This window comes from Hippichthys cyanospilos, chromosome 1 (genome assembly GCF_059441005.1).
Source record: "Hippichthys cyanospilos isolate Australia breed blue-spotted pipefish chromosome 1, RoL_Hcya_1.0, whole genome shotgun sequence".
Classification (NCBI taxonomy): domain Eukaryota; kingdom Metazoa; phylum Chordata; class Actinopteri; order Syngnathiformes; family Syngnathidae; genus Hippichthys; species Hippichthys cyanospilos.
Genome location: NC_142369.1, coordinates 22748858 through 22776360, shown reverse-complemented (window position 1 = coordinate 22776360; position 27503 = coordinate 22748858). Strand labels below are relative to the sequence as shown.

At 40.0% G+C, this 27503-nt stretch overlaps 1 protein-coding gene across 7 annotated transcripts in view; it reads left to right on the top strand.

Moving 5' to 3' along the window:
- Window positions 1-27503, top strand: part of grid2 (glutamate receptor, ionotropic, delta 2) — a 461289-nt gene that overhangs the window by 278700 nt on the left and 155086 nt on the right. For 4 of the 7 annotated variants that reach the window (XR_015865772.1, XR_015865770.1, XR_015865771.1 and 1 more), the window contains exons 4-5: window positions 2311-2516; window positions 24257-24310. Coding sequence is in view for 4 of the 7 variants with exons in the window: in XM_088415956.1 (XP_088272082.1) it covers window positions 2311-2516; window positions 24257-24310 (260 nt within the window). In the remaining 3 variants the exon portion in view is untranslated. Of the gene's footprint in view, window positions 1-989; window positions 1347-2310; window positions 2517-24256; window positions 24311-27503 lie in introns of those variants that run through there. The other 3 variants (XM_088415992.1, XM_088415968.1, XM_088415982.1) reach the window with 3 other exon arrangements.

Genomic DNA, 27503 nt, shown 5'->3' with positions numbered 1-27503 from the left:
CGTCATATGTAAAACGGCAACCTAATGATGTATACGATATGGAAACAAATGACATTGCCCCCATTGCCAGTGCCATAGCTATGCAATTAACTAGATTGATTGGTCTCAGAATTTGAAGGGCGGGACCATGTTGTGATTGCATTAATAGCACAATTTCAGAATAATGACAAGGGATGACTCATACCATGAGAACAGAATGCAAATTGAACAACATTTCCCATTGCCTGGCAGAGGTTCAAATGCCTAGATTTTTTGTATACAAGTTTGTATCGGTAGAGCAAATGAATCTAAATCCTATAATGCGATGGTTTGTATAGAAATCTGCTTGACTTTTTCGTTCACCATAGGAACTGTTTTTGCTGTTCAGCACATGGTCAGGGGTGCGCATTGTGGTAACGTCACATGCTTCACAGTGGGCATTTGTGTACCTGCCCTTCTTTTATCCATGAGAACTGAGACTGAGCTGAATAAATGTTTTGTTTTTTTTCTTGTTGTTGCTGTTTTACTGAAAAGTGGCTCCATATTGTGCCTGTCATGGTGTGGTATTCCAGGATCCAAGAACAACTTTAGCAAGTAACAGGTTTCCACTATTTATTTACAAAAACTAAGCATGACTAGCGCAAACGTACTACGCATTTCTATCCAGGAGACTACTAGTTATCTTTTGACATGGGCCTTACAAAAGGAACTCAACTTACCGCTGCTTACCCACAGTTGCAGAACTAAACTAAACAAGATAAAGAGCTTAATGACAAATTGTTACATGCATTCCTCAATGGCATTGAATATAAAGGTTAACTGACATAAAATCCTTAATGACACGTTGTGATGCAAATGGTGACAAGCGCCTAAACAACTAGTGACATGTACACTCCAAATGGTGACATAGTTTTACAAAGTTACATGCACATCTTGTGATAGTACCTCTGACTCAAGGGACGTCCCCAAAAAAACAAAAACAAAAAAAACAAAACCGGTAGGGTCAACGAACTTCTTCCGCCTTGCAGCCTTCCAGACCTCTGAATCTGGGCCGCCACTACAGTAACCGAGAATGGTTGCCAGGCCTGCGCTGCTGCAGCGGCGCTCGGTATGTTCAACTGCTGAGGCGTAGGATTCAGGGCATCCAACCCTCAAAGCACAAGAACAGTTAGACGCTGGACAAGAGCTGGCGACAGCTGGACTTGGACGGCAAATTGCTATGCATCGTGTGCTGCAGGGACCGGAACAAATAACAGCCACAATCCGTGTGCCACCGGAGCCAGGATGGATGGTGGCTGCTGGGCCCATGCTGCCCAGGCCATCTCCTGCTCAATCAACTGGTCCATAATTCTTTCTAATCGGTCGAGGTGATTCTCATGGCGGTCTGTAGAAGTGCTGGATCCAATCTCGGTCAGAAGATACTGTCACGGGGTGGTATTCCAGGATTCCAGCAAGTAACCGGTTTCCGCTATTTATTTAAAAAACGAAGCAACACTAGGCGCAGTGGAGTATAAATTATCTTTTGCTCTTGGATCCTGGAATACCACTCTGTGACAGTGCCATGACTTGAAGTACACTTAAATGTGATGCAATAGTTACCTTTCATATCCACAGCTAATTTGGAGTCATTATTCATTTGACAAATATGAAAAAAGCAAGTGAATGTAGCGCAAGTTATTGCTAACATACAAGATGCTCATGCCTGTCAACCCCCATGTTGTACTGACTCTTACATATTTTGGAGTTCAGTCTTACATATCTGAATATAATCTTACACATAACTTGTTACTGTATGAATATGTAATGTGAGGTGGTGGTACCTGTGTCTGTCTTTAAAAGATTGTGTCTCATTAGCCAAGGTCGTTTCATTTCTATCAGTTCCAAATAACTAAGTGTGTGAATGCTAACCAGAATGTGGCTAATGTTGAGTTGAACACTACAGTACAGTATTTTGACAATTTTTCAGACATTTTTTTCCATATCATTCGCATAGTATTTTAACCAAGGGAAGACACGCTCCTGGTAATGTGATAACTATGTTGTTGGGCCATGTTGAACAAAATACCACACAAGGGTTAAAGTGGGACAGAACTTGGCTTGTTAGTCTGAAGACCCCAAATTTCAGATTAAATTCACCTGATCGACTGAGGCTAACATTTATGATCACTTGTTATTTTTAAATATTCTTTTTGAATTAGGAACCATTTTGGTGGAGCTGTATGTCTGCCTCACAGCCTCACTGTGAAATTTGAATCCCATTTCCATGCTTGAAAGGAAAATCACTTCTGGCGGAGCCTGCCAAGTCATGATCATCTTTTCATCTCTCTCCAGATATCCGGGGTATTGAGGAATTCTTAGACCATGCCTCCCATCAGGGCATGGATGTCTCCCTCCAAAAGGTGGAGTCCAACGTCAACATGATGATCACCAGCCTGTTCAGGACGATGCGAGTAGAGGAGCTGCACCGCTACAGGGACACGCTACGCAGAGCTGTACTCTTCATGAGCCCGGCAACCGCCAAGGCGTTTATCTCTGAGGTAACTCATCAATTATGCCTTTTTGACTTCTTTTTTGTTTGTTTGTTTGTTGCGTTCCATGTACCAAGATCAAGAGCAAATCATAAACATTTGCTTTACATTAACCGTTTTATACCTCACCATCAGTAGATTTTGGAAAAAATAAAGAAAACAATTTTGGTAAAAGTCATTCAAGTTAGCACTCATTTCTTGTTGAGTGTGTGTACTGTTCTGGAACATCTTCTTCTCTGAGAGAACATTGCACACGCATGGCATAGATTATTGGAAATTATTTGTACATTGCCTATAAAGAACACACTTCCTTACATCTTAAATGTTTCTCATCAAACATAACTAATGACATTGATATTGTTTTATTTTTACAGCTGTCAATTCACTAAGAACGCGCTGAAGGGGTTTTGGTATGCCCACCAAAGTAAACATCGAATATAGTGAAGTTTTCTCAGCAGGGCAGCTTCTATCATTGTGACGACTGACACTAATAGTAATTCTGGTCAATGCAATAACCAGGAAGGTAAATGTATGAAAAAGAAACCTGAAAATAGTTGAGGGACAATAAAACAATATTATGTATTTTCTTTATATCTTTAGGAAAGACTGGACTAGTCACTGGTCACAAATGGTAACGGTAACCCACAGTCACACTTTTTGAACAATTGAAAGTTTGATGAACCTAGCATACACAGTTTTTCAACTGTTCAAATAGTCTTGTCTGAGTCTAGAATGAAGCACAGAAGTTCTCAAGAGTGAGAAACATGAGCCGACCAGATGTGCTACAACCCTGCATTTCTTGTTAAATATGCATTGATCAACTTATTAAACATGACTTTCAATAATAGGTGTCATTGATAACAACTTTTTATTCATTACTTACTATAATTCATTCTATTCTTTAATTATCTTTTTTTTTTTTGTCCATAGCCAAATCCAATAATTGTATTAAATAATTACGGTAGTTAATTAATTGCATTAAGTTCTCATTATTGCCTGGTGCCCTTGTGCTTGGGTTACACACACACACACACACACACACACGCACACACACACACACACACACACGCACACACCCACACGCACGCCCTCGCACACACACGCAAAGAGAATCAGGCGGGATTTGCAGTTGGTCCAATATATAAATGCTATGGAAGTCATGCTTGAAAGCAATGGGCTTGCATGTTAGTTATGAATTTGTAATTTGAAGCACTAATCCCACGTGATACATCTTCATCTCATTTTAATTAAAAATGACCTCTGTAAGACCAGTCACAGTCTAATTTTGCTGGAGGTATGGTGTGGCAGGGAGTGAAACATGTGTTTGGCATGGCAAATATGTTCTATATGACTAGTTACCACTTGGAGACACTGAGGGCCCTATTTTTGAGCTTAGCGCAAGTCTAAAGAGGAACACATGGCTGGATTTATCTTTGTTTTGGTATTTTTGTAAATGCATGCCGCTAGAAAGTTTTGTCCTGCTGTTGAAATAAACATAGCAAACTTGTCTTTAAATTTGGTACTGGCACACTGTCTACATCGAAGCATAACAGAGGTGTTGAAGTCCTTGCGTGAGATCGAGTTAGGGGTGCAAAAAGCTCTTCGCGTGTGGATGATTTAAAATTGGATGCTCGGCTCTGACCCCCTCTCGTCATTCTTTGTGACTCCAGTCAAGGGCCGTTCAAAAGACTTGGCTCCTTCGTGAACGTCACATCTCTACAATGGGGACAAGAGCCATACAGTTCTACAAACAGTTTACTGTGACTTGGAAAGGAACATGCATTTTTGGCAGTGAACTACTACATGTTGAGTCACCACATCTCAGGACACAAACATGATTATCTGTTTGCAGGGAGCAGCTAGATGTGATGAATTTCTGTTGCCATTCTTAAATTTGATGAGCGTGAAGTTAGAATTCCATGAATCCATTTTCTATAACCACTCATCTTCACTAGGGTCGCTGGCTTGCTGGTGCCTATCCCAGCTGTCTACAGGCAGTAGGTGGGGATACTCTGAACTGGATACCAGCCAATGGCAGGGCACACTGGGACAAACAACTACTCACACACCCAATCACACTTAAGGACAATAGAGTGTCCAATACACCTGCCATGCATGTTTTTGGAATGGCCCATGCGGCCTCAGAGACAAACTCCACACAGGAAGGCCGAAGCGAGCCAGAATTGAACTCAGGACTCTGAACTATGAAGTGGGCATGCTAATCACTCTTCCACCAAGCCACCAAGTCAGAACGCCCATTGAACGAATAGCACACACTGCATCTCAAGGTTATTTGCACCAACCCCAGAAAATCTTTAAAGATGCTTTAATAAACATTTTTTTTTTAACCACAGGAGAATAGCAAGCCCTGTGCCTGTTCTTGCACAAAGACCAAAAGCACACAAGGTCAAAGTTCTAGCGGATTTACAAAGCTTGTCTCTCAAACCACTGTTGTGACACTTCAATTACCTGCTAGTGTGATTGTCAGAATGCCAATTTATGGGCCTTATGGGACACTGTGGCTGCAGTGTTGATGGAGCCCCTGAATGGAACATTTTGTCTATTATGGAATGGGGATTGCAATGGATTGCTGTATAACTGAATCGTTGTCATTTTTTTTTTTTTTTTTTAATAGTCTAAAGCGGTAGCGGGTCATGTGTTTCAACCCTGGGCCTTCAGTGATTCAATTTTTATATCTTCTTAATAAATATGCCTCATATTTACTGTATATCAATGTGACACCAGAGCCTGGGAATCCATACATATACATTACATGTTAAAATTACAAATACAAATAAAATGTTTGCACTCAGCAATGTGGATGCGCATAGTGCCTTGTTATTTGATAATATCTATCCTATGTTCTCTTCTCAAGAGGACTCCGGTGAGCAATTGATCGCTGCATTTAAGGTTTAGAGCAAGTCTTTTTCGATAGACATGGAGGTTAGTGCTGAAAGCCGCGGCTGTCCGCTCGTGTTTCTGGCATAAGTTTGAAGACGCGTCAATGTCGAGAATGAACGATCAACTGGCTGTTACTCACAGGCACCGTTCATAGTTGCTTATATGAAAATGACGGCCAAAATCTTTTCCCTGCTTGGACGGACTAGCTACTACGCACAGCGCTCGGCGGACCTCTGCTCACAATAGCAAGTTTTTCTTGGAAGGTCTATCATAAAAACGGTATGCCAAGTATATTTGCACCCATATCTACCACTTATCTCCTTCCGTCAACTTACCTCTTTCCACCAAAAACTTGTCAGTAGCAAACAAACACCATGGTTCAAATTCAGTGCATTTTGTGGCTTAGCTGAGGCTGCAGTCTCGCAAGATGATTGGTCCTAGCGCTGTCAACTGAACGGGCTGTGTTCATTCACTTAGATTGGGCAGGGTCTTGCCTTTTTGTTCTGAAAGCTTTGTGAGATTTCAAGGAACCTGACAACACTAGCTGGCTAAAATATAATACAGTGAAACATTTTTTATCCAACTTTTAAAATGAAAAAAAATAGTATAAAATATAGCACTAGAAGCACTGCAAAAAGCAGATACAGTGGGCCCCCGGGTTACGAACTTAATCCGTTCTGCGGCTACGCTCGTATCTCGGATTGCTCGTATAGCGGGCAATCCAGACCCATGTTAATTCGTGAATGCGTGCAACGCGCGCAGATGCCTTAGGTAAAATCATCACGCTGTATACATGTATTAATATTAAGTGACATAATCTACTGTACAGTTGCATTAAATAACAAATACAAAAGAAAAATGACTTTTACCTTTGGAAAGACGTGACTTGTGCTGAGATAAGCAGAGATGAGCAGAGATGAATGCTCGAAGTCAATACGGTAAATCGGATATGCTATTGGTCTTACAGTGTCAAAGTAACTTTTTCAGTCAGGGTTTTCTCTACTTCCTTCCATCCCAACCAGCTGTGCCATCAAGCTAGATAAAGGCGTTCGGCCAATAGCATATCGGCACTTCTGTGATTGACGTGTGACGCCGGCCAATAGCATCTCCGTGAGTGAGACCGGGTGACCTTAATCGACCAATAGCATATTGGCGTCTCCTTGACTGACTGATAATTATTCGCACTTTTTTTTTATACAGTTGGAATGTATTGACATCTTATTGATAAACACATTTAAACCTGTGACGATTTTTTGTCCTGCAATCGGCACACTTAATTTCATGTCAGCTGTTTTTCCCGACGTGAATTAAGCTGGGCGGAGGCGGAGCGGAGGTAGTGTGTGTTGTATTTACTAGGCACCACACTTGTTGCTTGTTCGAGCGTCAGTTCACCGTTGGTTACAACTCACAGAATTGCAAGATTGGCGCTGTACCAAAGCATGTCGAGAGGTCGCCGCCTAACATGACATGCAGTTTTGTCAAGCCACCATTATATGGCACTGCAATACCAGCCGTAACAGGGTGCAGAGATTAACCTCTTGAGTTAATACGGCAACGCTTATAGGCTATTGGTCTTAAGTGTTACAGTAACTCTTTCAGTCAGGGTGCAAATCACGGAGATACTAAAACATCATCCTCTTATTTCTTCCTTTACCGCTGCTAGTAAATTTAGAAGCTATGTCTAACAGATAAAGTTTGCAAAGTCTTCAAAACATTCCGTTTTTCACTCATTTTGTCTACTTCCTTCCATCCTGTCCCATCAAGCTAGATAAAGGCGTTCGGCCAATAGCATATCGGCATTTCTGTGATTGACGTGTGACGCCGGCCAATAGCATCTCCGTGAGTGAGACCGGGTGACCTTAATCGACCAATAGCATATTGGCGTCTCCTTGACTGACTGATAATTATTCGCACTTTTTTTTAAACGGTTGGAATGTATTGACAATTAATTAAAAAAAAACACACATTTAAACCAATGACAATTCTTTGTCCTGCAATCGGCACATTTAATTTCATGTCAGCTGTTTTTCCCTTTAGCTGTACAAACACTACACTTAAATGGTAATATATTTAGACACCGTGAGTGAGACAGTCAGTGTGAGATTGTAAGACCAATAGCGTTCACGTTACCGCCATAAGTACCTGTTGATGATTGTAGATGACACAACTGCTGAATATATTGACGCAGTTAGGCGAGAACATTTCTACATACTCAATGGATGGTTAGTCGGAATGCTCGCAAGACGAGAGGTTTGCTCGTAAGCGGAGGACAAAAATCTCCTTGATCCACGCTCGTAAGGTGAAATGTTCGCAAATAAGGATGCTCGTAAGCCGGGGGCTGACTGTATAATGTGTCATACAGATCGGGGAAAAACAGATTTAAAAATATTTATGAATACATTTTTAGTTTAGAAATTTTTAAATTTTCGAATGTTTTTTTTTCTGAGTATGGTTAGGCCAGCAGAAAAGCCCCTGCTGGCCCACACCGCCCACACCCACCAATAGCCATGTTCATAACATATCTTTTTTTTATGTAGCACTCTTCTTGAGGTGATTTCATGGGCGTGCAAAGGGTAGAAACAAGTGGGTAAATGGTTTGTTGCATGATTTTGTGTCATACTACTGTCAAATGTTATCTGTTTAGGCACAAGTATTAGTCTTTAACTAATATGGACATGCAGGTCTCCATATTTGAGTAGCTATTTTCCTTGCAGTGGTTGATATGACAAGCATTTACTTTCATGACATACCAGGGTCAGAAGAGTGTAATGATATGATCTATCATTATTCAATTTGATTTGATTGATGCTCTCTCCCCCTAGCCTACTTCAAAGACAATAACACACAAATAGACAAATGGTATATTTGTATTTTCTGAGCTCATTTGTCGCAGACATGCCGTCATTCTTCCATGCAAATATATTTGATGTCAACTAAAAGTTGTCTCAACAAATGACTAGAATGGACAAGGAGGCATAGTGAGAAAGACAGCGACAGATCAAGATTAGCCACATGATTCATTATTTGCACAGTTTGGATGTGGTCCCTTGCAAAATGACCCAGTGCCAAGAGACTGGCACGTTAGAATAGATTACACAAGTAATTTGGAGGGCAATAACAAATGTTTGCTGTCATTTTATCCGTGTGATTCAAAAGGTCCAATAAACACTATCAGGAAAAAATGCAAAAACACAGACACCTTTGGTTTTCCCACTTGAAAATGATGCCGTACTCTATAGTCAGTCCATCCATTTTCTGCAGCGTTTAATCTCTTCGGGGTCAGGATTGAGCTCAAATGACTTTAGTCCACATCCTGTACTGATCACCAGCCAATCCCAGATCATGAATATGCAAGCAATCTGTGATCTGCATAACAACGATAAATTCTGAGTCTTTACATAATAAATGAACCAATTAACAAATGAAGCACATTGGAATGCGGAAATTGGGAGCCAGAATAAGTAGAGAAAATTCAATGACGCATGGAAAGGATATGCTAACTCAACATCCACTGTCCAGATTTGAAATTGCGAGCTCTAAATTGTAACACAAGCAGATCGTAGCATCAGATATTTGTCTAATATATATATATATATATATATATATATATATATATATATATATATATATATATATATATATATGCACATGCTTCTTATATTCCTGATTCGATAGAAATCCTTAAAATGTCCTCTACCTTTTAGCAATATGCTTTATAGAAGCTGGTGTTTGATAACAGTAGGGCTGTCAATAAATTATATGGGCCTTCACCAAACAACATATTTTCCAATAAGGTAGAAAACCAGAGGAAAGAATTTTGACATGGCCTTGATATTTCTGTCTTTTGCCGCCACACTTGCACATCACATTCAATATGCAAAGAAGTGGAAAAGATATAAATGTTGCCATTTGATATCAAACAGTTAAAATATTTACAAACAACAATGTCATTCTAGGACAACTTCCTTTTCAAGTGAAATTTTCATTTTATTCTTTTACTTGAAGAACCATCAAGCACGAGCCCATTCCACAGATGACACACGTCACAAATTAAACATGAAGAAAAATATGCTGTGTGAGGCACGTTGAATAATACATTGCATGGATACATTTTTTTTGGATACATGTTTTTGTAACTGTCGCCATCATGACAAAGATGACAATGAGCTTCTCAAAATCGAAAGGGAGCAAGCTATTTTTAATAGTTGAGATTAGTCCATAGATTGTACTTAATTGACCCAAGTGGCGACCCTAACCCTTGACCAATAGAAAACGTTTGTCAAGGGGAGAAAAGAGAAATAGACCAAATTTGAAAATTGTCACGTCTTTTGCCTTTTTAGTTTGTGTTGATTTGCAGACTCTCTCCTTCCCCCGCATTGGGCGGGGCCATCGGACACTCACACCTGTTGTGCATCTCGTCAGAGGGCTTTATAAGCTGGCTGGCAATCACAAGCCTTTGCCGGGTTATTCCTTCGCCAAGCTTGCTTGCTGTTCCGTGATTCCCAGCGCTCTTGTCCTCACGTCCTCCCTTCCCGAGTCCTTTTGGTTTGTACTTTGTGCGTGTTATGTTTTTCAGTTTGTGAACCATTTCTGTTGCTACTTTGTTTGCAGCCATTTCCCGTGAACTCACGCCCTCCGTGCTGCCCTTTGTTCCCGTGGACTTTTGATCCAGACGTTCTCGTCTCGCTTTGTGTTGGTACTTTGTGACTTTGATTTGCTACTTTGCCTTCGGACAGTTCTTGTGTTTTTCTCACGCCTTGTGCGCTCTTTTTGTTAATAAACTCTGTATCACCACCTCTCGTGCCTGGTTGGGGTCCATCCCCATTTGGGATCCGCGTTATTCGTGACAAAAATAAGAGTTTTCATCTCATTGAGCTTATTGAATTAGAGCAGTTATAAAATTGAAAAACTATAAAAAAAACTATCGAGTGTTTTGTTAGGTTGTTGTCTTTCATTAATGAGATATTCTGTGCATTATATTCTACCTAACATATGTAGCTTTCCTCCTCTGGGAAGTGTTTGCATTCGAGTGGCAGTCTACTTGCAGACTGTCGTGTTATCTCCTGGTGACTGTCGATGGTGTAATAGGGTCAAGGCTCCGCGTCAAACGTGCTACCTTCCATGAGGCCCGGCGGGAAATAGAGAGGAGACATGATGAGATGATTGAGAAGGCGCAAGATAATAATCTGTTTAAGGTCAGACGGCCTGAAATCTCATCTTTTGCCTCACTGATGATTTTGTAGCGCGCATGTTGTGTTTAATAACTTATTTATGATTCATCCATATGTGCTCAAGTCATCCTGTGTAAATGAAGCGTGCGTTTCTCTCTTCACGGCTGTAAATTGGTTTTCATCTTCAAAGGAGACCATGTCATTGGCCGGTCGGAAATGAATTGATTATTATTTGTGTTTTAGCTAATGCTCATGTGTGCAAGGTTGAGATGGTCTAAAACAGAAGTGGCCAACATACGGCTCATGACCTGCATATGGTACTATTGTCAGTGAATGTCAGTCTTTCAGTCCTTTTTGCTATGTTTTTTTTTTTTTTTTTTTAATCTCTTAACTTTTTGGGAGCCAAGGCACATTGCACTTGAAAGAAATACTACAACACCAAACAAATTCATCACAATCAGTCATACACAGAGCAGTCATATGCTGTGGGTACCTAATTTTCACACAATTCACAAATGAATTTATTTGCATGTTTTTTTTCAATTAGGAAGAATATACTGTGTCTTTTGCTGAAAAAAAACTCACCTATTTACATGTTTTTTCCCTAAAATTTGACATCTGGGACCAAACCAAAGCCCTTCTATAATGAAGCCCCTTAGCAGAACCGGCTCCTTAACGCTTGTTGAAATTGTTTCTCCAGGGTTACATACTCTTTGTATGTGAGTTAAGGTTTGCTTGAGTTACGGAAATATACATTCCTGCATATATGGGACATGTCCCACGAGACAAGACGTCTAACGAGTTTGAGTCGACAACTGGACGAGATGAGGTTTTTTTCAACATTTGTAAGGTATAATGATGCCTAATTCAAATGATTTAGTTTTCAAAACGTTTTATTTTTACTGAGAAGACCGCAACAAAATTACTGATATAGTTTGCAAATGTAAATATGAAAAAAGGAAATTATTGGACCGTTACAGTGGTCCCACACAGAATATACTAGGTAAGCAACTTGAGGTATACGTAACTTCCTATCACTTACATAGAATGTCTACTCTGTAAACAAACTTTTTGGAACTCAAACTTGTTTGAGACTTGGCCACTCATTTGAAATGGTATCGCACCACCATGACTATAGTACAATGTCCAAAAAATGTAGTGTGTTGCAATGCCAACTTCCAGTGGCATTTAAACAAGCTCTGTGGGGATTTACACTTGGATCAAAAGCACTAACAAATGTAAATTATGTTTTTGTCGTGTCATAATTCGCACTGTTCCAAATGTTACTGTTGCAAATATATCAAACCTTAAAAAACATGGTATGCCCCAAAAGTGATTTTTTATACTTTAACACCCCTAAAAACTGACTATAAGTTACCATTAGTTATTTTTCGTTGGTTAAGTTTGTCAATTTGTTGTACACGGCATCGTTGGCTGTTGGCTGATCGTTGGCAGCTTGATGCTGATAGAGTTAGCCATGTTCTAAAATGTTCCACGGTCCTTGCATCAAGCACCAGCGGTACCTGAGAGGCAGCGGCACGTGGCATATGCGCCGACCCCAGGAGAACTGATCACATTTGTAATTGACGAGCCAAACAGATGCTTCTCTGCACTAACTGCAGCTGCTTAGTCTGCTCCCTGCTAATTCGCTTTGACGTCTTCCCTTCCTACTGTGACACTCATTTGACCCTTTCGAGCTATGCTTTTTTTATACTACTCAAACTTGCACCAATGCTGATTGAATAATTCAAGTGAAACAAGCAAGAATTTTGATGGGATATATTGTAATTTGCGGTCATCTGCGGCAGTGATATTCCTGCATTTCAGTGACGTAGTTTGGATGAGACGATGTACCCCAATTTCTAACTGAGGGCAATATCAAACAACAAAGGCTTTACTTTTGTAAAGACGTTCAACTTGCAAATGAATTCTCTGTTCACATTGTGTTCTTTTTGCTCTAAAATGGTTCACTTGACATGGCTTGTTACTTACCAGTACTTTTATCAATATTATGGCAAATAAAAATAATTCCATGCCTCCTAGCTACTATACAGGTAGATGAACTAAATTGTTACTGTATTTTGTAAACGCTTTACCATGCTCAGTCCTTATGTGGAGTCTGAAGCAATCTACATGCGGGGGAGTGGGTGGGGTGTAGGCAGATTGAACAGAGTGACAACACAGGCTGCGGCTGGCCCCTTAAGAAAAGTTGAAATGCAATGTGGGAATGGGCAAGGAAGGGGTAGCGGTAGCGCTCAGTGCTGCAGCGTAAGATGAGAGTCAGTTTGGTGCTCATATTACTCGCTGAAGCGCTCTGCTAAAAATAAATAAATAAGTAAATAACTAGTTTTTGCCCAAAAAGAGACTGTTCAAGATTCAAGAATTTTATTGTCATATGCATAGTAATACTACTCAATATAAACTCCATATTATGGTTAGGAGATCACTGCGCAAGGGTAAGAAAGGTAGGCAGTGTTTTACCAAACACATTTCATACACTTTATTTATGGACGTACAATGTCCTTGGGGTGGGGCCCTACTTCGCGGATTTCACTTTTTGCTGAGGTTTTCCAGTCCCCATTAACCGCAAAAAAACACAGAAACACTGTAATCTTTTTGCGGCACATAATGAGAATGTTTATACATCAAATTTTATATCAGTAACATTGTAAATGGCGCTCAAACTATCTGAGGTTTATTTGTCATTAGAATAAAGTCCTTGTCAGCTGTAAACAACAGTGACTTGGATTATTGTTTCAAGTTTTCATTAACTCTCATTCACGGGTAGCCTGGTTGTTTCAGACTTTGAAAGTATCCCAAGTTCTGTGTGGGTGCCGTGCTTCTTAGGCGTTTGATTGACACCGGTGAAGCTGAAGCTTTGCGCAATGTCACGGACAGTTTGACCTATGGCTGAAGGCTTCATAGAGCGCTTGTCATCACAGTGACAAACGGATAGAATGCACAGTGACAGGAGTGATTTTTACACTCTGCCAAAGATTAGTGAAACCTCAGAAGAGGTGATACTCCCCGAAGCCGCAGTCACATGCATGTAATACACACACGTGTATGAGCGAGAGCACAGTAGCTGACCTTGTCTGTTCGTCCGTGATTGTTTTTCTTCATGTTTCATCTATCTTCATGTGTCCAACCAACACACTCCCGCACACATATAGCTAACCTTTGGGGTCATTTTCTTCATGGCGCTGCCACGGGCGCTGTCCCTCCTTATCATCTGCTATGATGGCTTGGCCACAGGTTAAATCCCTTTAATTCATCTGTGTTCTCTCACTACCTCGTGCCAGTGTCGAGTCTTTCCGTTTTCTGCTCGTCACGCTCGTTGTAAAGACATTTTATGGCCGGGCAATAAAAGGCCGTAATGGAAAAATGATTGTGTGTTGCTTGGGCCCGTATGAAGTCAATCCGATATTGCATCAAGATGAGTAAACTACTTTGCTTGGAATTACTGGACCATGCTCGGACGTATAAAAAGAGTGTAGTGGCTGTGAAATTTTACTAATGCAGTTCTAGATGAATGACAGTGGGGAGTTTTACAACTACGAACCACATCCAAACTTTGTCACATATATTGGTCATCACTAGGGAAAATCCTTCCCTGCCTTGTTGTTATGCATTTATGTCATATTAGTTAAGATTAGTTTAGATTTTTTCAGTCAAAATTCTAATTATTGTGATCTTACTTTAACCTTAAATGGTTTACACAGAATTTTATTTTGGAAAAAAATGAAGTGTTCATGTGCTATGCATGCAGTGCAGACTCTCCGCCTAATACTGACGACCCAAGTTAACTTGGTACCTTACTGACGTTCAAAATAGAGTATTTCAGAAAAATTATAAAATGTCATTATATGGGGTTTTTATCAAATTGCATCCAATCCATAAAGGTGGCATGGCTCGGTGGTAGAGTGGGCGTCTCCCAGCTGAGAGGCTGTAGGTTCGATCCCTCGACCGTCAAGACCATGTTGAATTGTCCTTGAGCAAGACACTGAACCCCCAGTTGCTCCTGATGCTGCGTCATCAGTAGGTAAATGACTAGTTAGTGCAAAGCGCTTTGAGTACCCAAGGCAGAAAAGCGCTATATAAGTGAAAGTCCATTTACCATTTACCAATAAACAAAAACCTTAAAATAATTAACTTCTCAGTTCATCAGACATGAAAATTTCTAATTGCTGGGTCCATTTGTTGCATCTCTTCCACACATTACAACAACTAATAATTCTATTTAAATTCATTTGCACACCAAAAAGGGCAGCACCTAAACATGTGAAAAATGATCTCAGATGTAAATGTCAATGAATTGATATTTGTTACATTAGGTCAATAAACCAGTCCTACCCAGGAAAACTGGATGGTATTCCTCAATACTCTGTATTATTTTCTTTTTTTTTTCCACACAATTGTGTCTCAAGGACTGACCGCTATTGTAGTCACATCAAACAAGGCAGTCTTGAAAATATTTGAGTTACAACCCTCTGCGTACAGGCTCACTCAAGCCACATGACAGATTTCCCTTTCCCTTTTCTCTGCAGAACCTTTCTGTCATGTCGCTGTTATCCCTTTTTAGCAGAAGCTTTTCTTTTGTAAACAAGTCAAGCACACAAATAAAAGTTTGCAAAGCTTTTGGGGAAATGACAGCACGCATTGTCGAGCAATCTGACATCCGTGCGCTCCAAAGGAAAAAAAAAAAAAAAAAAAGCTCCATAGTGTTGACTGGGCGTAGGCAGACCCGCAAACACTACGCTTCAATATGTCAGCCTGACATCAGAGTATTTTTGTTTTTGGCCTAATGTAACTTTGGTTTCCCAAGTCGGAGAATTTTACATCACGATTCAAGCTATACTTGGCAAGTAGTAGGCATATTTTAAAGTTAACGTATTTTCCACACTATAAGGCACACCTAAAAGCCTTAATTTTTTATAAATTGACAATGTGCCTTATAATCCAGTGTGCCTTATATATCGATCATATCATCTGCTGGCTGCATGAACTGCTGACTTCTCTGATCATTGAGTTGACATTCCCTTGAGCGCAGCTCCATTGAGGGGATACCCAACAGAATGCAAATGCAGCCCCAGCCACCACTGTAGCTTCGATTCCATGCGCACCGAAAAGCCTTAAATTCGTGTCTTGAAAACTCCACCTAGCCTCACTAAAATTAAGTAGCTTTGAAGTGGCCACCCTGATTAGCCGCAAAACCCTGGTGTGGTAAATGTCCTGCAGTGAGGGTAAGGCTGCTCCACAGATGTGCCGTGAGGACTTGATCACACGCTGGAGAGCCTTCCTGTCTAGTGCCGTGCAGTTGCCGTACCACACTGTGATGGAGGTGGAGAGGACCCTTTGGATTGTGTGTCTGTAGAAGTTCTCAAGAGTCTTTGCTGACATGCCAAATTTCCCTTAAGTCTCCGCAAGAAGTCCAGTCTCTGTTGGGACTTCTTTATGATTTGTCGAATGTTGTGGGACCAGGTGAGATCCTCACTGATGTAGGTGACGAGAAATTTGGAGGCTTTGACCCGCTCTTCCTCAGTCCCATTAATGAACAGTGGTTTGTGCGGCTCCACCTGCTGCCTTGGGTCTGTGATCAGTTCTTTGGTTTTGTCTGTGTTGAGTTGGAGATTGTTGCTGCGCCACCAGGCCACAAGGTCTGCCACCTCTTTGCTGTATGCTGTCTCAGCACAGCCAGTGATCAGCCCGATGCTTTGCTAATAGTCAGTGTACCTGTGGGCGGCTTGGTGGCGCACTGGTTAGCACATCCACCCCACAGTTAAAGGACACGAGTTTGAATCCAGCTGGCTCCGGCCTTCCTGTCTGGAGTATGCATGTCCTCCCCAGGCCCGCGTGGGTTCTCTCCGGGCACTCCGTCTTCCTCCCACAATCCAAGAATATGCATGGCAGGTGTATTGGACACACTAAATTGTCCTTAGGTGTGAGTGGAAGCATGAATGGTTGATTGTCTCTGTGTGCCCTGCAAATTCAGGTTGTCCTCTACATAGTGCCTAGAAGCTAGCTGGGATAGGCACAAGCACGCCTGTGAACCTTGTGAGGATAAGTGGCTATACTATAGACAATGGATGGATGGATGGAGTATACCTGTTGTTACCATGACAACTAGGGGAGCCAGCACCAGTGGTTGCTGCACTTTCAGACCCCTACCTAAAAATAGCAAGTGCGAATGCAAAGCTCACATGAGGCCCAACAAAGAAAGCATGCCTTGTGTTTGAATTCATGAAGATAACACCTCTTCGCCAAACTGTAAAATTGCACCTGTCAATCATCTGTTGCACCATGTCAGTAACACATTGACACGATACATGGCCAAACCCAAATGTCCAGGTGCTAAAACTTGACGGAGCAATCGAGTATTTGGTGCCTAACAGAAGCTAACTACATTAGTTTGCATCCAACAAAACTCAATAGAGCTGTGCTTACTTCTTTTGGCTTTGACGTGACAGCGTTTCAGACAAGGTATAGTCCGCTATCGTAATGTTTACCTTGGACCTATAAAGACACTTCCGTATATTTGTCCAGCCATCGATTGTTCATATCTAAATGTCAGCATGCATCATGTCATATTTATGGTTGTGTGCGTATGTGGCTTTGCCTCTGTTTTCATCTCTCTCAGTGGATTTGCCAGTCGCTTGCATCCGCAGCCCAATCAATAACTAAAAGGCCAAGACTGTTTGTGAATGTACATGCATGCACACATGCGTGCCCACTCACACAAGTACAATTGTCGAGGAACTTCATGCAACCTTGGCCCGTCATCCCTCAGCGACAGCAGCATATACACACGACATTTTTCGCCTGATAATGTGGAGGCCCAACTAAATGAGTGATGTACTTTCAAGTGTACAACCCCCAAGAAAGGATGCATTTTCTTCTACGTTCTACGTTTTTTTGTTTTTTTTTTGGGGGGGGTGGATCAATAATGTGGATATTGCGTTAGCTCCACTGGAGAGCAAGGGCAAGACCCCACGAATGGGACGTTTGGTGCCTTTTGTGAAGTGTGACAACACACACACTCACTGCATGGCCACAAACCACCAGTTGATTACTGCTGCGTGACCATCACTGGATCAGATTAATTAAAGTGACCATAATGGCTGTGATTTCAAATCATTAGCTGCAAGGAAGGAAGCTCACAGGCCTTTGACACCGCTTCGACTTGTGTCGTGGTATGCTTCATTGCCTTGAAGCAAAAGACTTGATTACACACAATCTCAACCGTTTCCTGAACAAAATACGCTTTACTACGGCATAAATACACAGTGCCTTGATGTAAGCCAGGTTTCAACAAAGCAGTAGACAGTAGTAGTTGGTTCATATTAGTCAAACCATTTAACAACAATTCAAACCATTGGACAAACATGGTAATTATACAGTACATGTAATGCTTTAATTTTTCAACATTGACAACCATTCTTAACTCCATGAATCTAATCATCTTTTATGATATAGACAACAGTGATTTTGTTTTGACTGTCAATCAAATAAAGGTCGACCAGCGACACGGATGCTTGGATGATTTTGATTTGGAAGGATGCATCCCATATCGGCTTGTTCTTCCTTGTAATTGTGTGTGTAAAATGGAAGGCATTGATATGCAGATGTTAGAGGGCTCGGCCTGCGGGCTATTTGCTATATTTGATCCCAAATAGAGCGTAGCATTAAATTACACTTAATCTCATTTTCAATTTGGAGTACATTATTCAATAGCCATGCCTAGTCTTTTTCCTGAAGCACCCACCACCGAAACGCTCTTTGCTTGTCTTCTTATTGTACCATATCTAAGAGTAGGAGTGTCGAACACATTTTAGCGCAGGGACCGCATGGAAGAAAATTTCTTTTCAAATGGGCTGGACAGATAAAGACACACGCATTACAATTTTAAGAACAGCGGACTAATGAGTTCGATCCATTAATTAATTAATTAATTTATTTATTTGTAATCCTTGACGAAATATCCTTGTGTGGACTGGATTTGGCCTGCGGGCCATACATTTAACAGCATTGACTAAGAGTTTCAGATTATGATTGTTAATGTTTGTTGTTTTTCATTTTCATTTATTTGGTTTTCACTTTCATTCATTTGGAAGAAGCAACCTTATGTTACCACTTTGAAACTTAACTACAGTAGCAAAATATATCAACCAGCAGCAATCATGTGTGGGTTATTTCTGAAACTTGATGTAGGGTTATTACAAGGTGATGTTCAACCCATCACTGAGATTTGAAGACAAGGGTATGGATGATTATAGCTTTAGGAAGGTTTGTGTGAGAGTGTCAATGCTTTTATACAAATTTGCAATCCAGTGTGGAAAACAAATGGGAAAATCTAATGCAACATCTGAACATCTGACCGACGATGGACAACTCAACTTTACATCTCCGTTCTGTGTCAGAGCATTTAAATCAGAACAGTGTTGAAGACATTGCTTAGAAAAATTGCTATATTTACCATAAGCGTGAAAGGAAAATTGCTGGCGTTACTTCACACTTGTTGCTCTTGTGATAATACTCTAGTTGAAGAAAGAAATGACTTTTTTTTTTGCTATAACAAGTGGTGTGAAAGGTTTCTGACACTACCGTAGAAGGTAGAACATAACCCCCTTGTTTAATACAGTGCTTTTATAATTTGCAAAGAAAAAACGTTTCACGCCCCCTCCCTCACTTGCCACGCCGACTATAAATAAGGTTAATATTCATAAAAATTGTATAAGTGTACCTACAACTAAATAAAAAAATAAAAGTAAAGGAATAAGTAAAGAGGAAATAAAAAGGGGAAAATTGGCAGCTTTTATAAGCCTCTGAGTAGCACTTCTTAATAGCACCAATGTTGTCTTTACATACAAGCGCCTCCAAAAATGTTGGCTTTTACAGGCTGTGCAAATGGAGCTTCTGATATATCATCCAAACGCAATTTCTTTTAACTGTACTGATTTAACTGTTACTGATTTAATTGTACTCTGAAGTCACATCAATATCAGCAAAATAATCACTGAGAAACGTTGGCTTTCACTAAAAGTCTAAAACTATTTTTTCTGACTGCCTCTGTATGGTGGAAACATGCCAGCTTGTCTCCCCCCGTAGAAGTCAGTGACTTCTATACTGAACACTCCAAATAATGTAAACAGTATTTGTAAAAAGCCTTCTTGTGCTGGTATTGTTAAAAGTGCCTGTGATACAACCCCAGAAGACCAAAAAATGTCACCCGGACTCTGCAAGTCAATTTCATTTGGCATTAAGTTCCATTAGTATTGAACAGCAACTTGAAAATAAATGGCACATTCCAGTCCAATGTTGTTTTCGGACTGTTGTGTCATGAAACGCATTTCATCTACAACTACTAATTTCTAAGGCTGGACAGCAAGGCTGATCTAAGCCGTCTACCGAAGTGCTCTGCAGTTGGTCCAGTTGCCCGTGAGTGGGAGTCGTCGGGATTATCTGTAATGGAAAACAGCTTGTTCATCCTCCTCCTTTCCACTGCCGAATCAAAGATGTCTGGTGTGTTACAGCTTGGACGCAACTCCCGCCAGCAGAGCAGCATGTACTAGGAACAACACACTGGTGGTGCTTCCACGGAAGAAGCTCAGCTTCTTCTTCTTTCATGATGCCTGTTTGGCCCCGAGGCCTTGGGTCTCGCAGTTGCCGTCGCAGAGGATGTGCTGCTCGTTGCGTATCCTCTGTGGCCAAAGCCATATGGCGGCAAACTCTGATCTCCTCTGAAGTCCATCGTCATGTCTTCTATCCCTTCTTGCTGTTATCCTCCTCCTCCAGCAGAGGATGTGAAATGTCAAATCCATTGGGGAATTTATAGAAAGTAATTTTCCGATGGCGACCTATTCCATCCATATGCAAATAAGTCATGCTGCAGCAGTGTATATTATGCATGGATGGCGGCGAGATGGGCTTGTTTGGGGAGAGGTAGGATCCCGTTTTTTTTTTTTTTTCTTCTTTTCCTACTGGGCAAGAGTAAGATTGAAAAACTTTCATAGTTTTTTCTCTCACAATTTTCCTGATGATGACTCCTTTATGGTGCACACATGCTGGTGGTTACTACTTACTTTTCTGGTCATATGTAGAGAGCTCTTGCTTGTTCCATATATACATATACAAATTCATCTATGTGCGTTATTTTCTGTAGGATTTATTCTCAGTGATTCAATGTAAAACACAACTACTGGCATTTTTCAAACATTTTGATAATGATGGCATAAATGCCCTGAAAGTATTAAATACCATCACAGGAATGTGTTATAGTATACATCTGCAATGACAAACATAAGACTTTTGGGTTGGACTGAATTTTAGCCTGGTCTTTTAGTGGATGTTACTTGTCTTTGCAACAAGTACATGCTAACTTCTGATGCATTTTATTCCCAATGCTATCATATGGAAACCATTTATTTTAAGTATTATGCAAGATGGCAGAAATGACTATTTTGAGCTCTTGGGTTGTGGTCTATATAGTATAAAGCTTAAAGTGCTAATATAGCTATTTGTAAACATTATAGGCTTGAAGTTCATTGTGATTTAACCTGATGAACTGTAATGTTGGGATGATGGAAGTGCTGTCATTATGATGATGAAAGAGTGATGACTCATGGAATGGGTCATAATAAGATAATGCCAAAAGTGATAACAATGGACTGTGTCATCATCATAATGACAAAATTTACTGATAAACACACAACTGGAAAAAAAAAACAACAAAATAAACTTTTGGTTGATAAAATGTTTAAAACAATATTTTTCCTTTCAAAAAATCTGTTTAAATTTCATGCTTTTAATAATATTATTCTCAGTTAAATTATGTTTATGTTAGAGTGGCACGGTGGAAGACTGGTTAGCATGTCTGCCTCACAGTTCAAAGGTCACAGGTTGACTTCCAGCTCGCCCCAGTCTTCCTGCATTTGTTCTGCTCATGCTCGCGCTTTTTGCAAGGAGAGCGGACAGGAACCTGACCTTCTCAGATCTCCTTCCGGTCTGGTTACAGATCTTTTCCCCTCCCTGTTTGATCATTTGGGTTGGCTCTTGATACAGAAGCCAATGCTGCCTTAAAGGGTTTAGGGGAGAGGTCTTGGCAACAATGCAAACAATCAGTGTGTGATAGTGGGGGGTATAGGTGCACTTCCATGCTGTGATCTTCTTTCTCAGGAACACAAAGACTGCCCCATACTGTTTCGTCCTTGGATCAAATCGTGGTACCCGCTGTTGTTCTTACAGTTGTAGGAGACGTGCCGTCTCACAACCTTCTTCACAAACATCAATCCATACTAATTTACCAATATACTTGTTGCAGAAAACAACTATGGGATAACCTATATACAATTATTCTATCAGTTCTTTCAGAGTTGCAGTTTTTCCAAACCTTAATACATTCTCAAACAGTTGTAATTGTTTTTTGCGTCGTAAGGAACTTTTGAAATCCTTTGCCACACAAAACACAACAAAGACTGTTGCAGAACAATTGTAAATTCGAACGAAGCCTGACAACAACAAAAAAAAGCCGCTACCTCCGCCGCAATGTTCGCCCTCAGTGGGATTTGGGCTTAGCTTTACTTCACAAACGCTATCTTTTCCTTTGGTCAATGAATTTTCTCTTTTGTGTTGCGATCTTGTCTCCCCCTCCTTTGTTGCAACCGAGCCAGTCAAAACACTACAAAATCCAAATAATCAAAATGTCAATATGTATGTTTTAACGGAAATGTCAGTAATAGTTTCCCGAAATTGTATTACGCTTTGTTAGCCTTGTTAAATGTGTTTAAGAAAGCCACAAAAACGAAAACCACACACAAGATTGCGTACTGTGGACTCAGCTGTAATATAAAATCTTTGCTTGTTTAGCACCAGCACATGTATCTATCACTGAAGAGCTTCAACCCCTAAGGAGTTTTGGGTGGTGTTATAAAAGTGTGTCCTTATTCTCATTAGCCGCTAACATCTGTCCAGGCGGTTGCCACTGGGAGATTGTAATGGAATAAACCAATTGCACTGGCGCACACCCACACGTCAGCAAACCCAACAAGCACATACAGTATCAGTGTTTTACTACATCCTACATACTTTCTTTAACATAATAACCATTTTATCAAGCACCCAAATCGTCATAAAAGCTGTTCGTTGCGCTTATGTGGAGAGAAAACACCAAATGTGAGTGAAATGGACTTCAAAATCACATTTTATGCTCTAGTAGGAAGTGAGTGGAAACATACTGCATGCACCATAAAGAAAAATTAAGGTAAAGATCTTGCGTTTAATTGTGAGTCATCACTCGCCATCCAGTCTCATTCTTTCTATCAGAGGACAGAATGCTTTATGGCGCCCGTCAGTGTTACGATGATGAAGTTTTATGGAGACACTGTTGGAGATTAAAGCGCTATTAGCCACACGTCGTCACCCTCTCCAGCTGTTGCCTTTTGTTTACGGCCTAAAAAAAGTGTTTTATGATATATAGGCAACAAGGTAATTATAGCCAATGATATATGAGAGGCTATGAGTATGGGTACTGTAGAGTTTGCTATTAATAGAAATAATATATTAAAGGAACTGTATTTGAAGGTTTTCTCTGAGAAAAATTACATCCTCTCTTTGTATACAATAAGTGGCGCCGAAATGCCTTTGATGCTCTTTGAACACTCTCATGCCGTACTCACTGTACTCTCTTAAAATTGGAGATACTCTTCTTCCCAACATGTGTTCCCCCTGCTTTACTAACTCTATTGTGCTCAGTTGGTATGCTCGGTTTGCTCAAATGCTCAATTTGATAATGGTTAGTTAAAAAAATATACTTTACCAAAATGTCTTTTGACAGATTAAACTAACAGTTTTTGAATGCCAGAAATGTGTGATGATTAGGTTGGCACAAGAAACGACACATTTGCCAGAAAACATTCCCGTTGCCGACATCAATTAAGTCACAGACATTGAATGCCTTGCTTTTTCCAACTCTTTTTGCCTCCTCATTGACATTCCTTGGAGGCCACAGGTGTCCCTGTTTTCTCCACCATAAAAGTCCGCAAGCTATCAATGAAAATCTCAACCATCATGTGCCTCTATGTGTTTAAATCTTATGTGGTTTGTCCTCATTTACAACAGTTAAAAAAACAAAGCATAACGTAGCAAATACTTGATCTGTTTTCCAAGGTGAGGGTTAAAGATAAAAGGTTGTCACAAAAACAACAAAAAACAAGACCATGTTTACCTTGAAAATATATAATGAAGCCATGCTTATTTGCAGTTTGGTACTGTATTTGTAAATTTTCAGATTTTTGGCGAACCAGCTTCCATTTTTTGCTGACAGTCACATTTTTATAATAATAATAATAATATTAATAATAATAAAACAGCATTCTTGTTGTCTATCTCTTAATGACAATGTTTCTAAAATAAATATAGTATTCTGGTGCAATATTGAGCTGAGGGAAAGAGTTTTGTTGAGTTTAGCTACACTTTTGTTTTTGTTTTTTATAATTAAATACAGTGTATTTTCTATCGACAATTACAGGCCATACAAAAAATACATACGTGTTCTGTATCTTTACTGTTCATTTCCACCACATTTAATAGTGAATTCTGAAGTTTTGTGCAGCTTCAGGGACATAGATTCCTCTAATGCATCACTATTTTCAATGATCAATGTTGTGGTTTTTTGTGTTTCAGGTGGTTGAGACTAACTTGGTGGCCTTTGATTGTCACTGGATCCTCATCAATGAGGTGAGTTCTTCATGAAAAATGTATCCATTAGTCTCATCAGTGCTTCCATTTTTTTTCTTTTTTTTTTACATTTTTCAGAATGTACATGAATTTACTCATTTAGCATGTTGTCACTGTCCAAACCAAATAAAAATGTGATTAGTTTATATGGATTTATATTAGGACACTGTTATCGTTTGGACTAGCCATCCAGTATATACTTTTAATTGGACAATGAAAGAAATATACATGTATAGTGTTTCTGATAAACATGTCTTCCAGAACACGGTTCCTTTTAATTTACATTTTTTAATTAAATGGTCTGCTTCTGGTGAAACATGCATGTTCATAATTGGGGAGTGAAATTCACATTAATTTTAATACTCACACTATAAAAAAACAACAACAAGAAATTTGTTTTCTCTTTTGGATGTAAAGTGTTTCTGTTAAACATGTCTTTCAAAACATGGTTCTTTTTAATTTACATTTTAATTAAATGGTCTGCTTCTCCTGAAACATGCATGTTTATAATTGGGGAGTGAAATTCACATTAATTTTCATACACTCACACTATAAAAAAATGAACAAGAAATTTGTTTTCTCTTTTGGATGTTAAGAGTCTAGCACATTTTTATTTTTTGGCTGTTGAACAGATGATAGTTGCTTGTGATCTTTGTGCAATCCCTTGAGAAGAGAATTAAGTTTTCTAATCAAAAATTAGAGAGGTAACTTAAATATTAATAACACTGGGAGGGATAATGAGAGCACTAGAAGTCCACTAAGTCAGGATCTTAATCATACTGGTAAACTTTTCTTTCTTTTTGGGGGGGAGGGGACTGACTGTGATTTCACAGTTTGGATTCGGCAAGTTATTTCTCCCTGCTCACATTTTAATGTGACCGTTGGTCATAAGATAACATAATTAAACTTTAACATCAGCCATAATTTGATGTTAATGCATTTCCTGGAGAGCTTTGTTTATAATTTATGAGACGTGCCTTTGATTAAAAACGAGCAAAATAAGTGCATGTGTGCCTGCACATTATTTAAAGATGAGTGCGTACCATAATTCCTCAAATAGTAAGCGTCCCTTGATTCTGATGCTGTGCACCAATTAGTCCACTCAAATCCACTTGAGACAAATAAACGCTTACCTTAAATTTCCATTAGGAATAAAATAGGTAATAACTGTAATGACTTCAGTTCAAAGATGTTATGGCTGACACAGGAGACACAAGAATGAACTGTTATGGCCAACTGAACCGCTGCTAACCAAAACAGCAGCAACCACGGTAGCATAGAAAAAAAGTCTCACCTGAATAAACGTTTAAAGACTGCGGGACTTAAAGGGTGTTCCGCCTCGGATGGTTTGTGTTATTTTTGGATGACAGAATATTCATTTTTATGATATAAAAAAGTTCTCTACACTGTATTGATCTTTGTCGTTCCTCTACATTTTTCCATCACATTCCCGTTCATGCATCGATTTTGCTTGACCTAAATGATAATACACTGGTAACAATACATGATGTGACTCTCCCATTAAAATAAATTGTGCACATTATTTGTTTTAAAACTTTGAAGAAATGACAATAGCATCAAAAAAAATGTTAAAAACCTGTGGCTTCAGTGAAGGCAGCACACGACGAGGTTCCCCGTGTGCTCGCTTATGGTGGCTAACGATGTGGAGCAGCCCGCTGAGCGTGGTCTCATGTCTTCCTGATTGCCTGCTAGGCCACATTCACATTGAGCTGTCAGACGTCTGCTATTGTCCCAACACTCTTCAGGCAGCCTGGCTGGCAGTGCTCTGCTCTTTTGCCAGCTTTCCTGAAATGGTCAATGCCAGCCTTTTTGGCATTACTGTGTGTTACTGGAATGCGGGTCATAAATCTGGGGGATCCCTTATTAAGGTGATTTCTCCCACCCACCACCACCACAGCTTTATGAAACGTAACTACCATGTGGTTCTGTCTGATCACAAAACGGTTAATGGTGTGAAGTGTACACCCTGGAGGTGGACATGAGAGAAGAGGAAGTTACAGTAAGTAATTACTTTTAAATTGAAATCTAATTATACCGACCTGTAAAATTAGGTTTGAAAAAAAAACAATATTAGCGATTAATGTACAATAGTTTGAATAGGCACTTTTTTTCCAGTTCCTCCCAAACATCATGGGAAGAGAGAAGGGCACGTTGCCATATTGCTCATTTGTAGGGGGTGTTTTAAAAGTCATTACTTACTTATTAGTCCATAGCAAATTGACACAATTGAAATTGCAAACTAATATCATATTCATAAATAGGAAAATACATTAGTTGAGCTTGTTCGTGAAAAATAGACTGTCCTGGTTTTAGACACCCTTTCAACAAATTAAATTGGGCTAACCAGTATGTATTCATCGAGACGAGTTGACATGCACTGCTTTGACTAAAATGATTAGTTTTATGCATTTATTTATTTTCTGACACTTATGTGCCTGTTTAAAAAATGACAAGAAACGCTAAGAAATGTTTCCACATTTTCTGTATTTCAAGAACAGAGCTTTGTAGAAGGCAATAATAGTGTCAGTGGGTTCTGTGTTTCAAAAGCAGTGACTGATTGACATAAATGTCATCTTTTAACACTCGGTTTAGGTTTCCCACACACAAATATTTTGCAGTTTGCCTTTCCTCACCTGTACAACTCTTTATGAATAGCAACAAAATTCACCTAACAGTTACACGCGTCCAAGAGGCAACAAAACAATGACCAACAGAGAGAAAATGGCAAGCCTGACAGGTCGCCAAAATGACACCATGATTTCTCATTTGAGATTAAAGTAAGATAGGTGCAGGGGGATAGCCCCCAAATATTTTTTCTGTAAAAGAGGAACACCCAACAATGACTAGAATAATTGCACATGAGGAAGTGGAATAGTGGGGATCGGGCGGGGGCATTACAGCCGAGACCCACTGAGTGGACGATTGCAATCCTGGATGTGAGCCCGCCTCCTCCCCAGCACGACCGCACTGCAACAGATAAAGGAGTGGGGGCAGCAACAGCTGATGGGAGACTTGATAACAAGGTTGTGTATTTCATTGTGTCCATGTGAGCACAAAAAAAGAGTGCTAGAGAGGTGGAATAGATGCACACTAGCATGCATAGTTGTCTGAAATATTAATTGGCCCAAAGATCAAAGGTAGGAATGAGCTGACAGGTGTAGTTCGTTGTGGC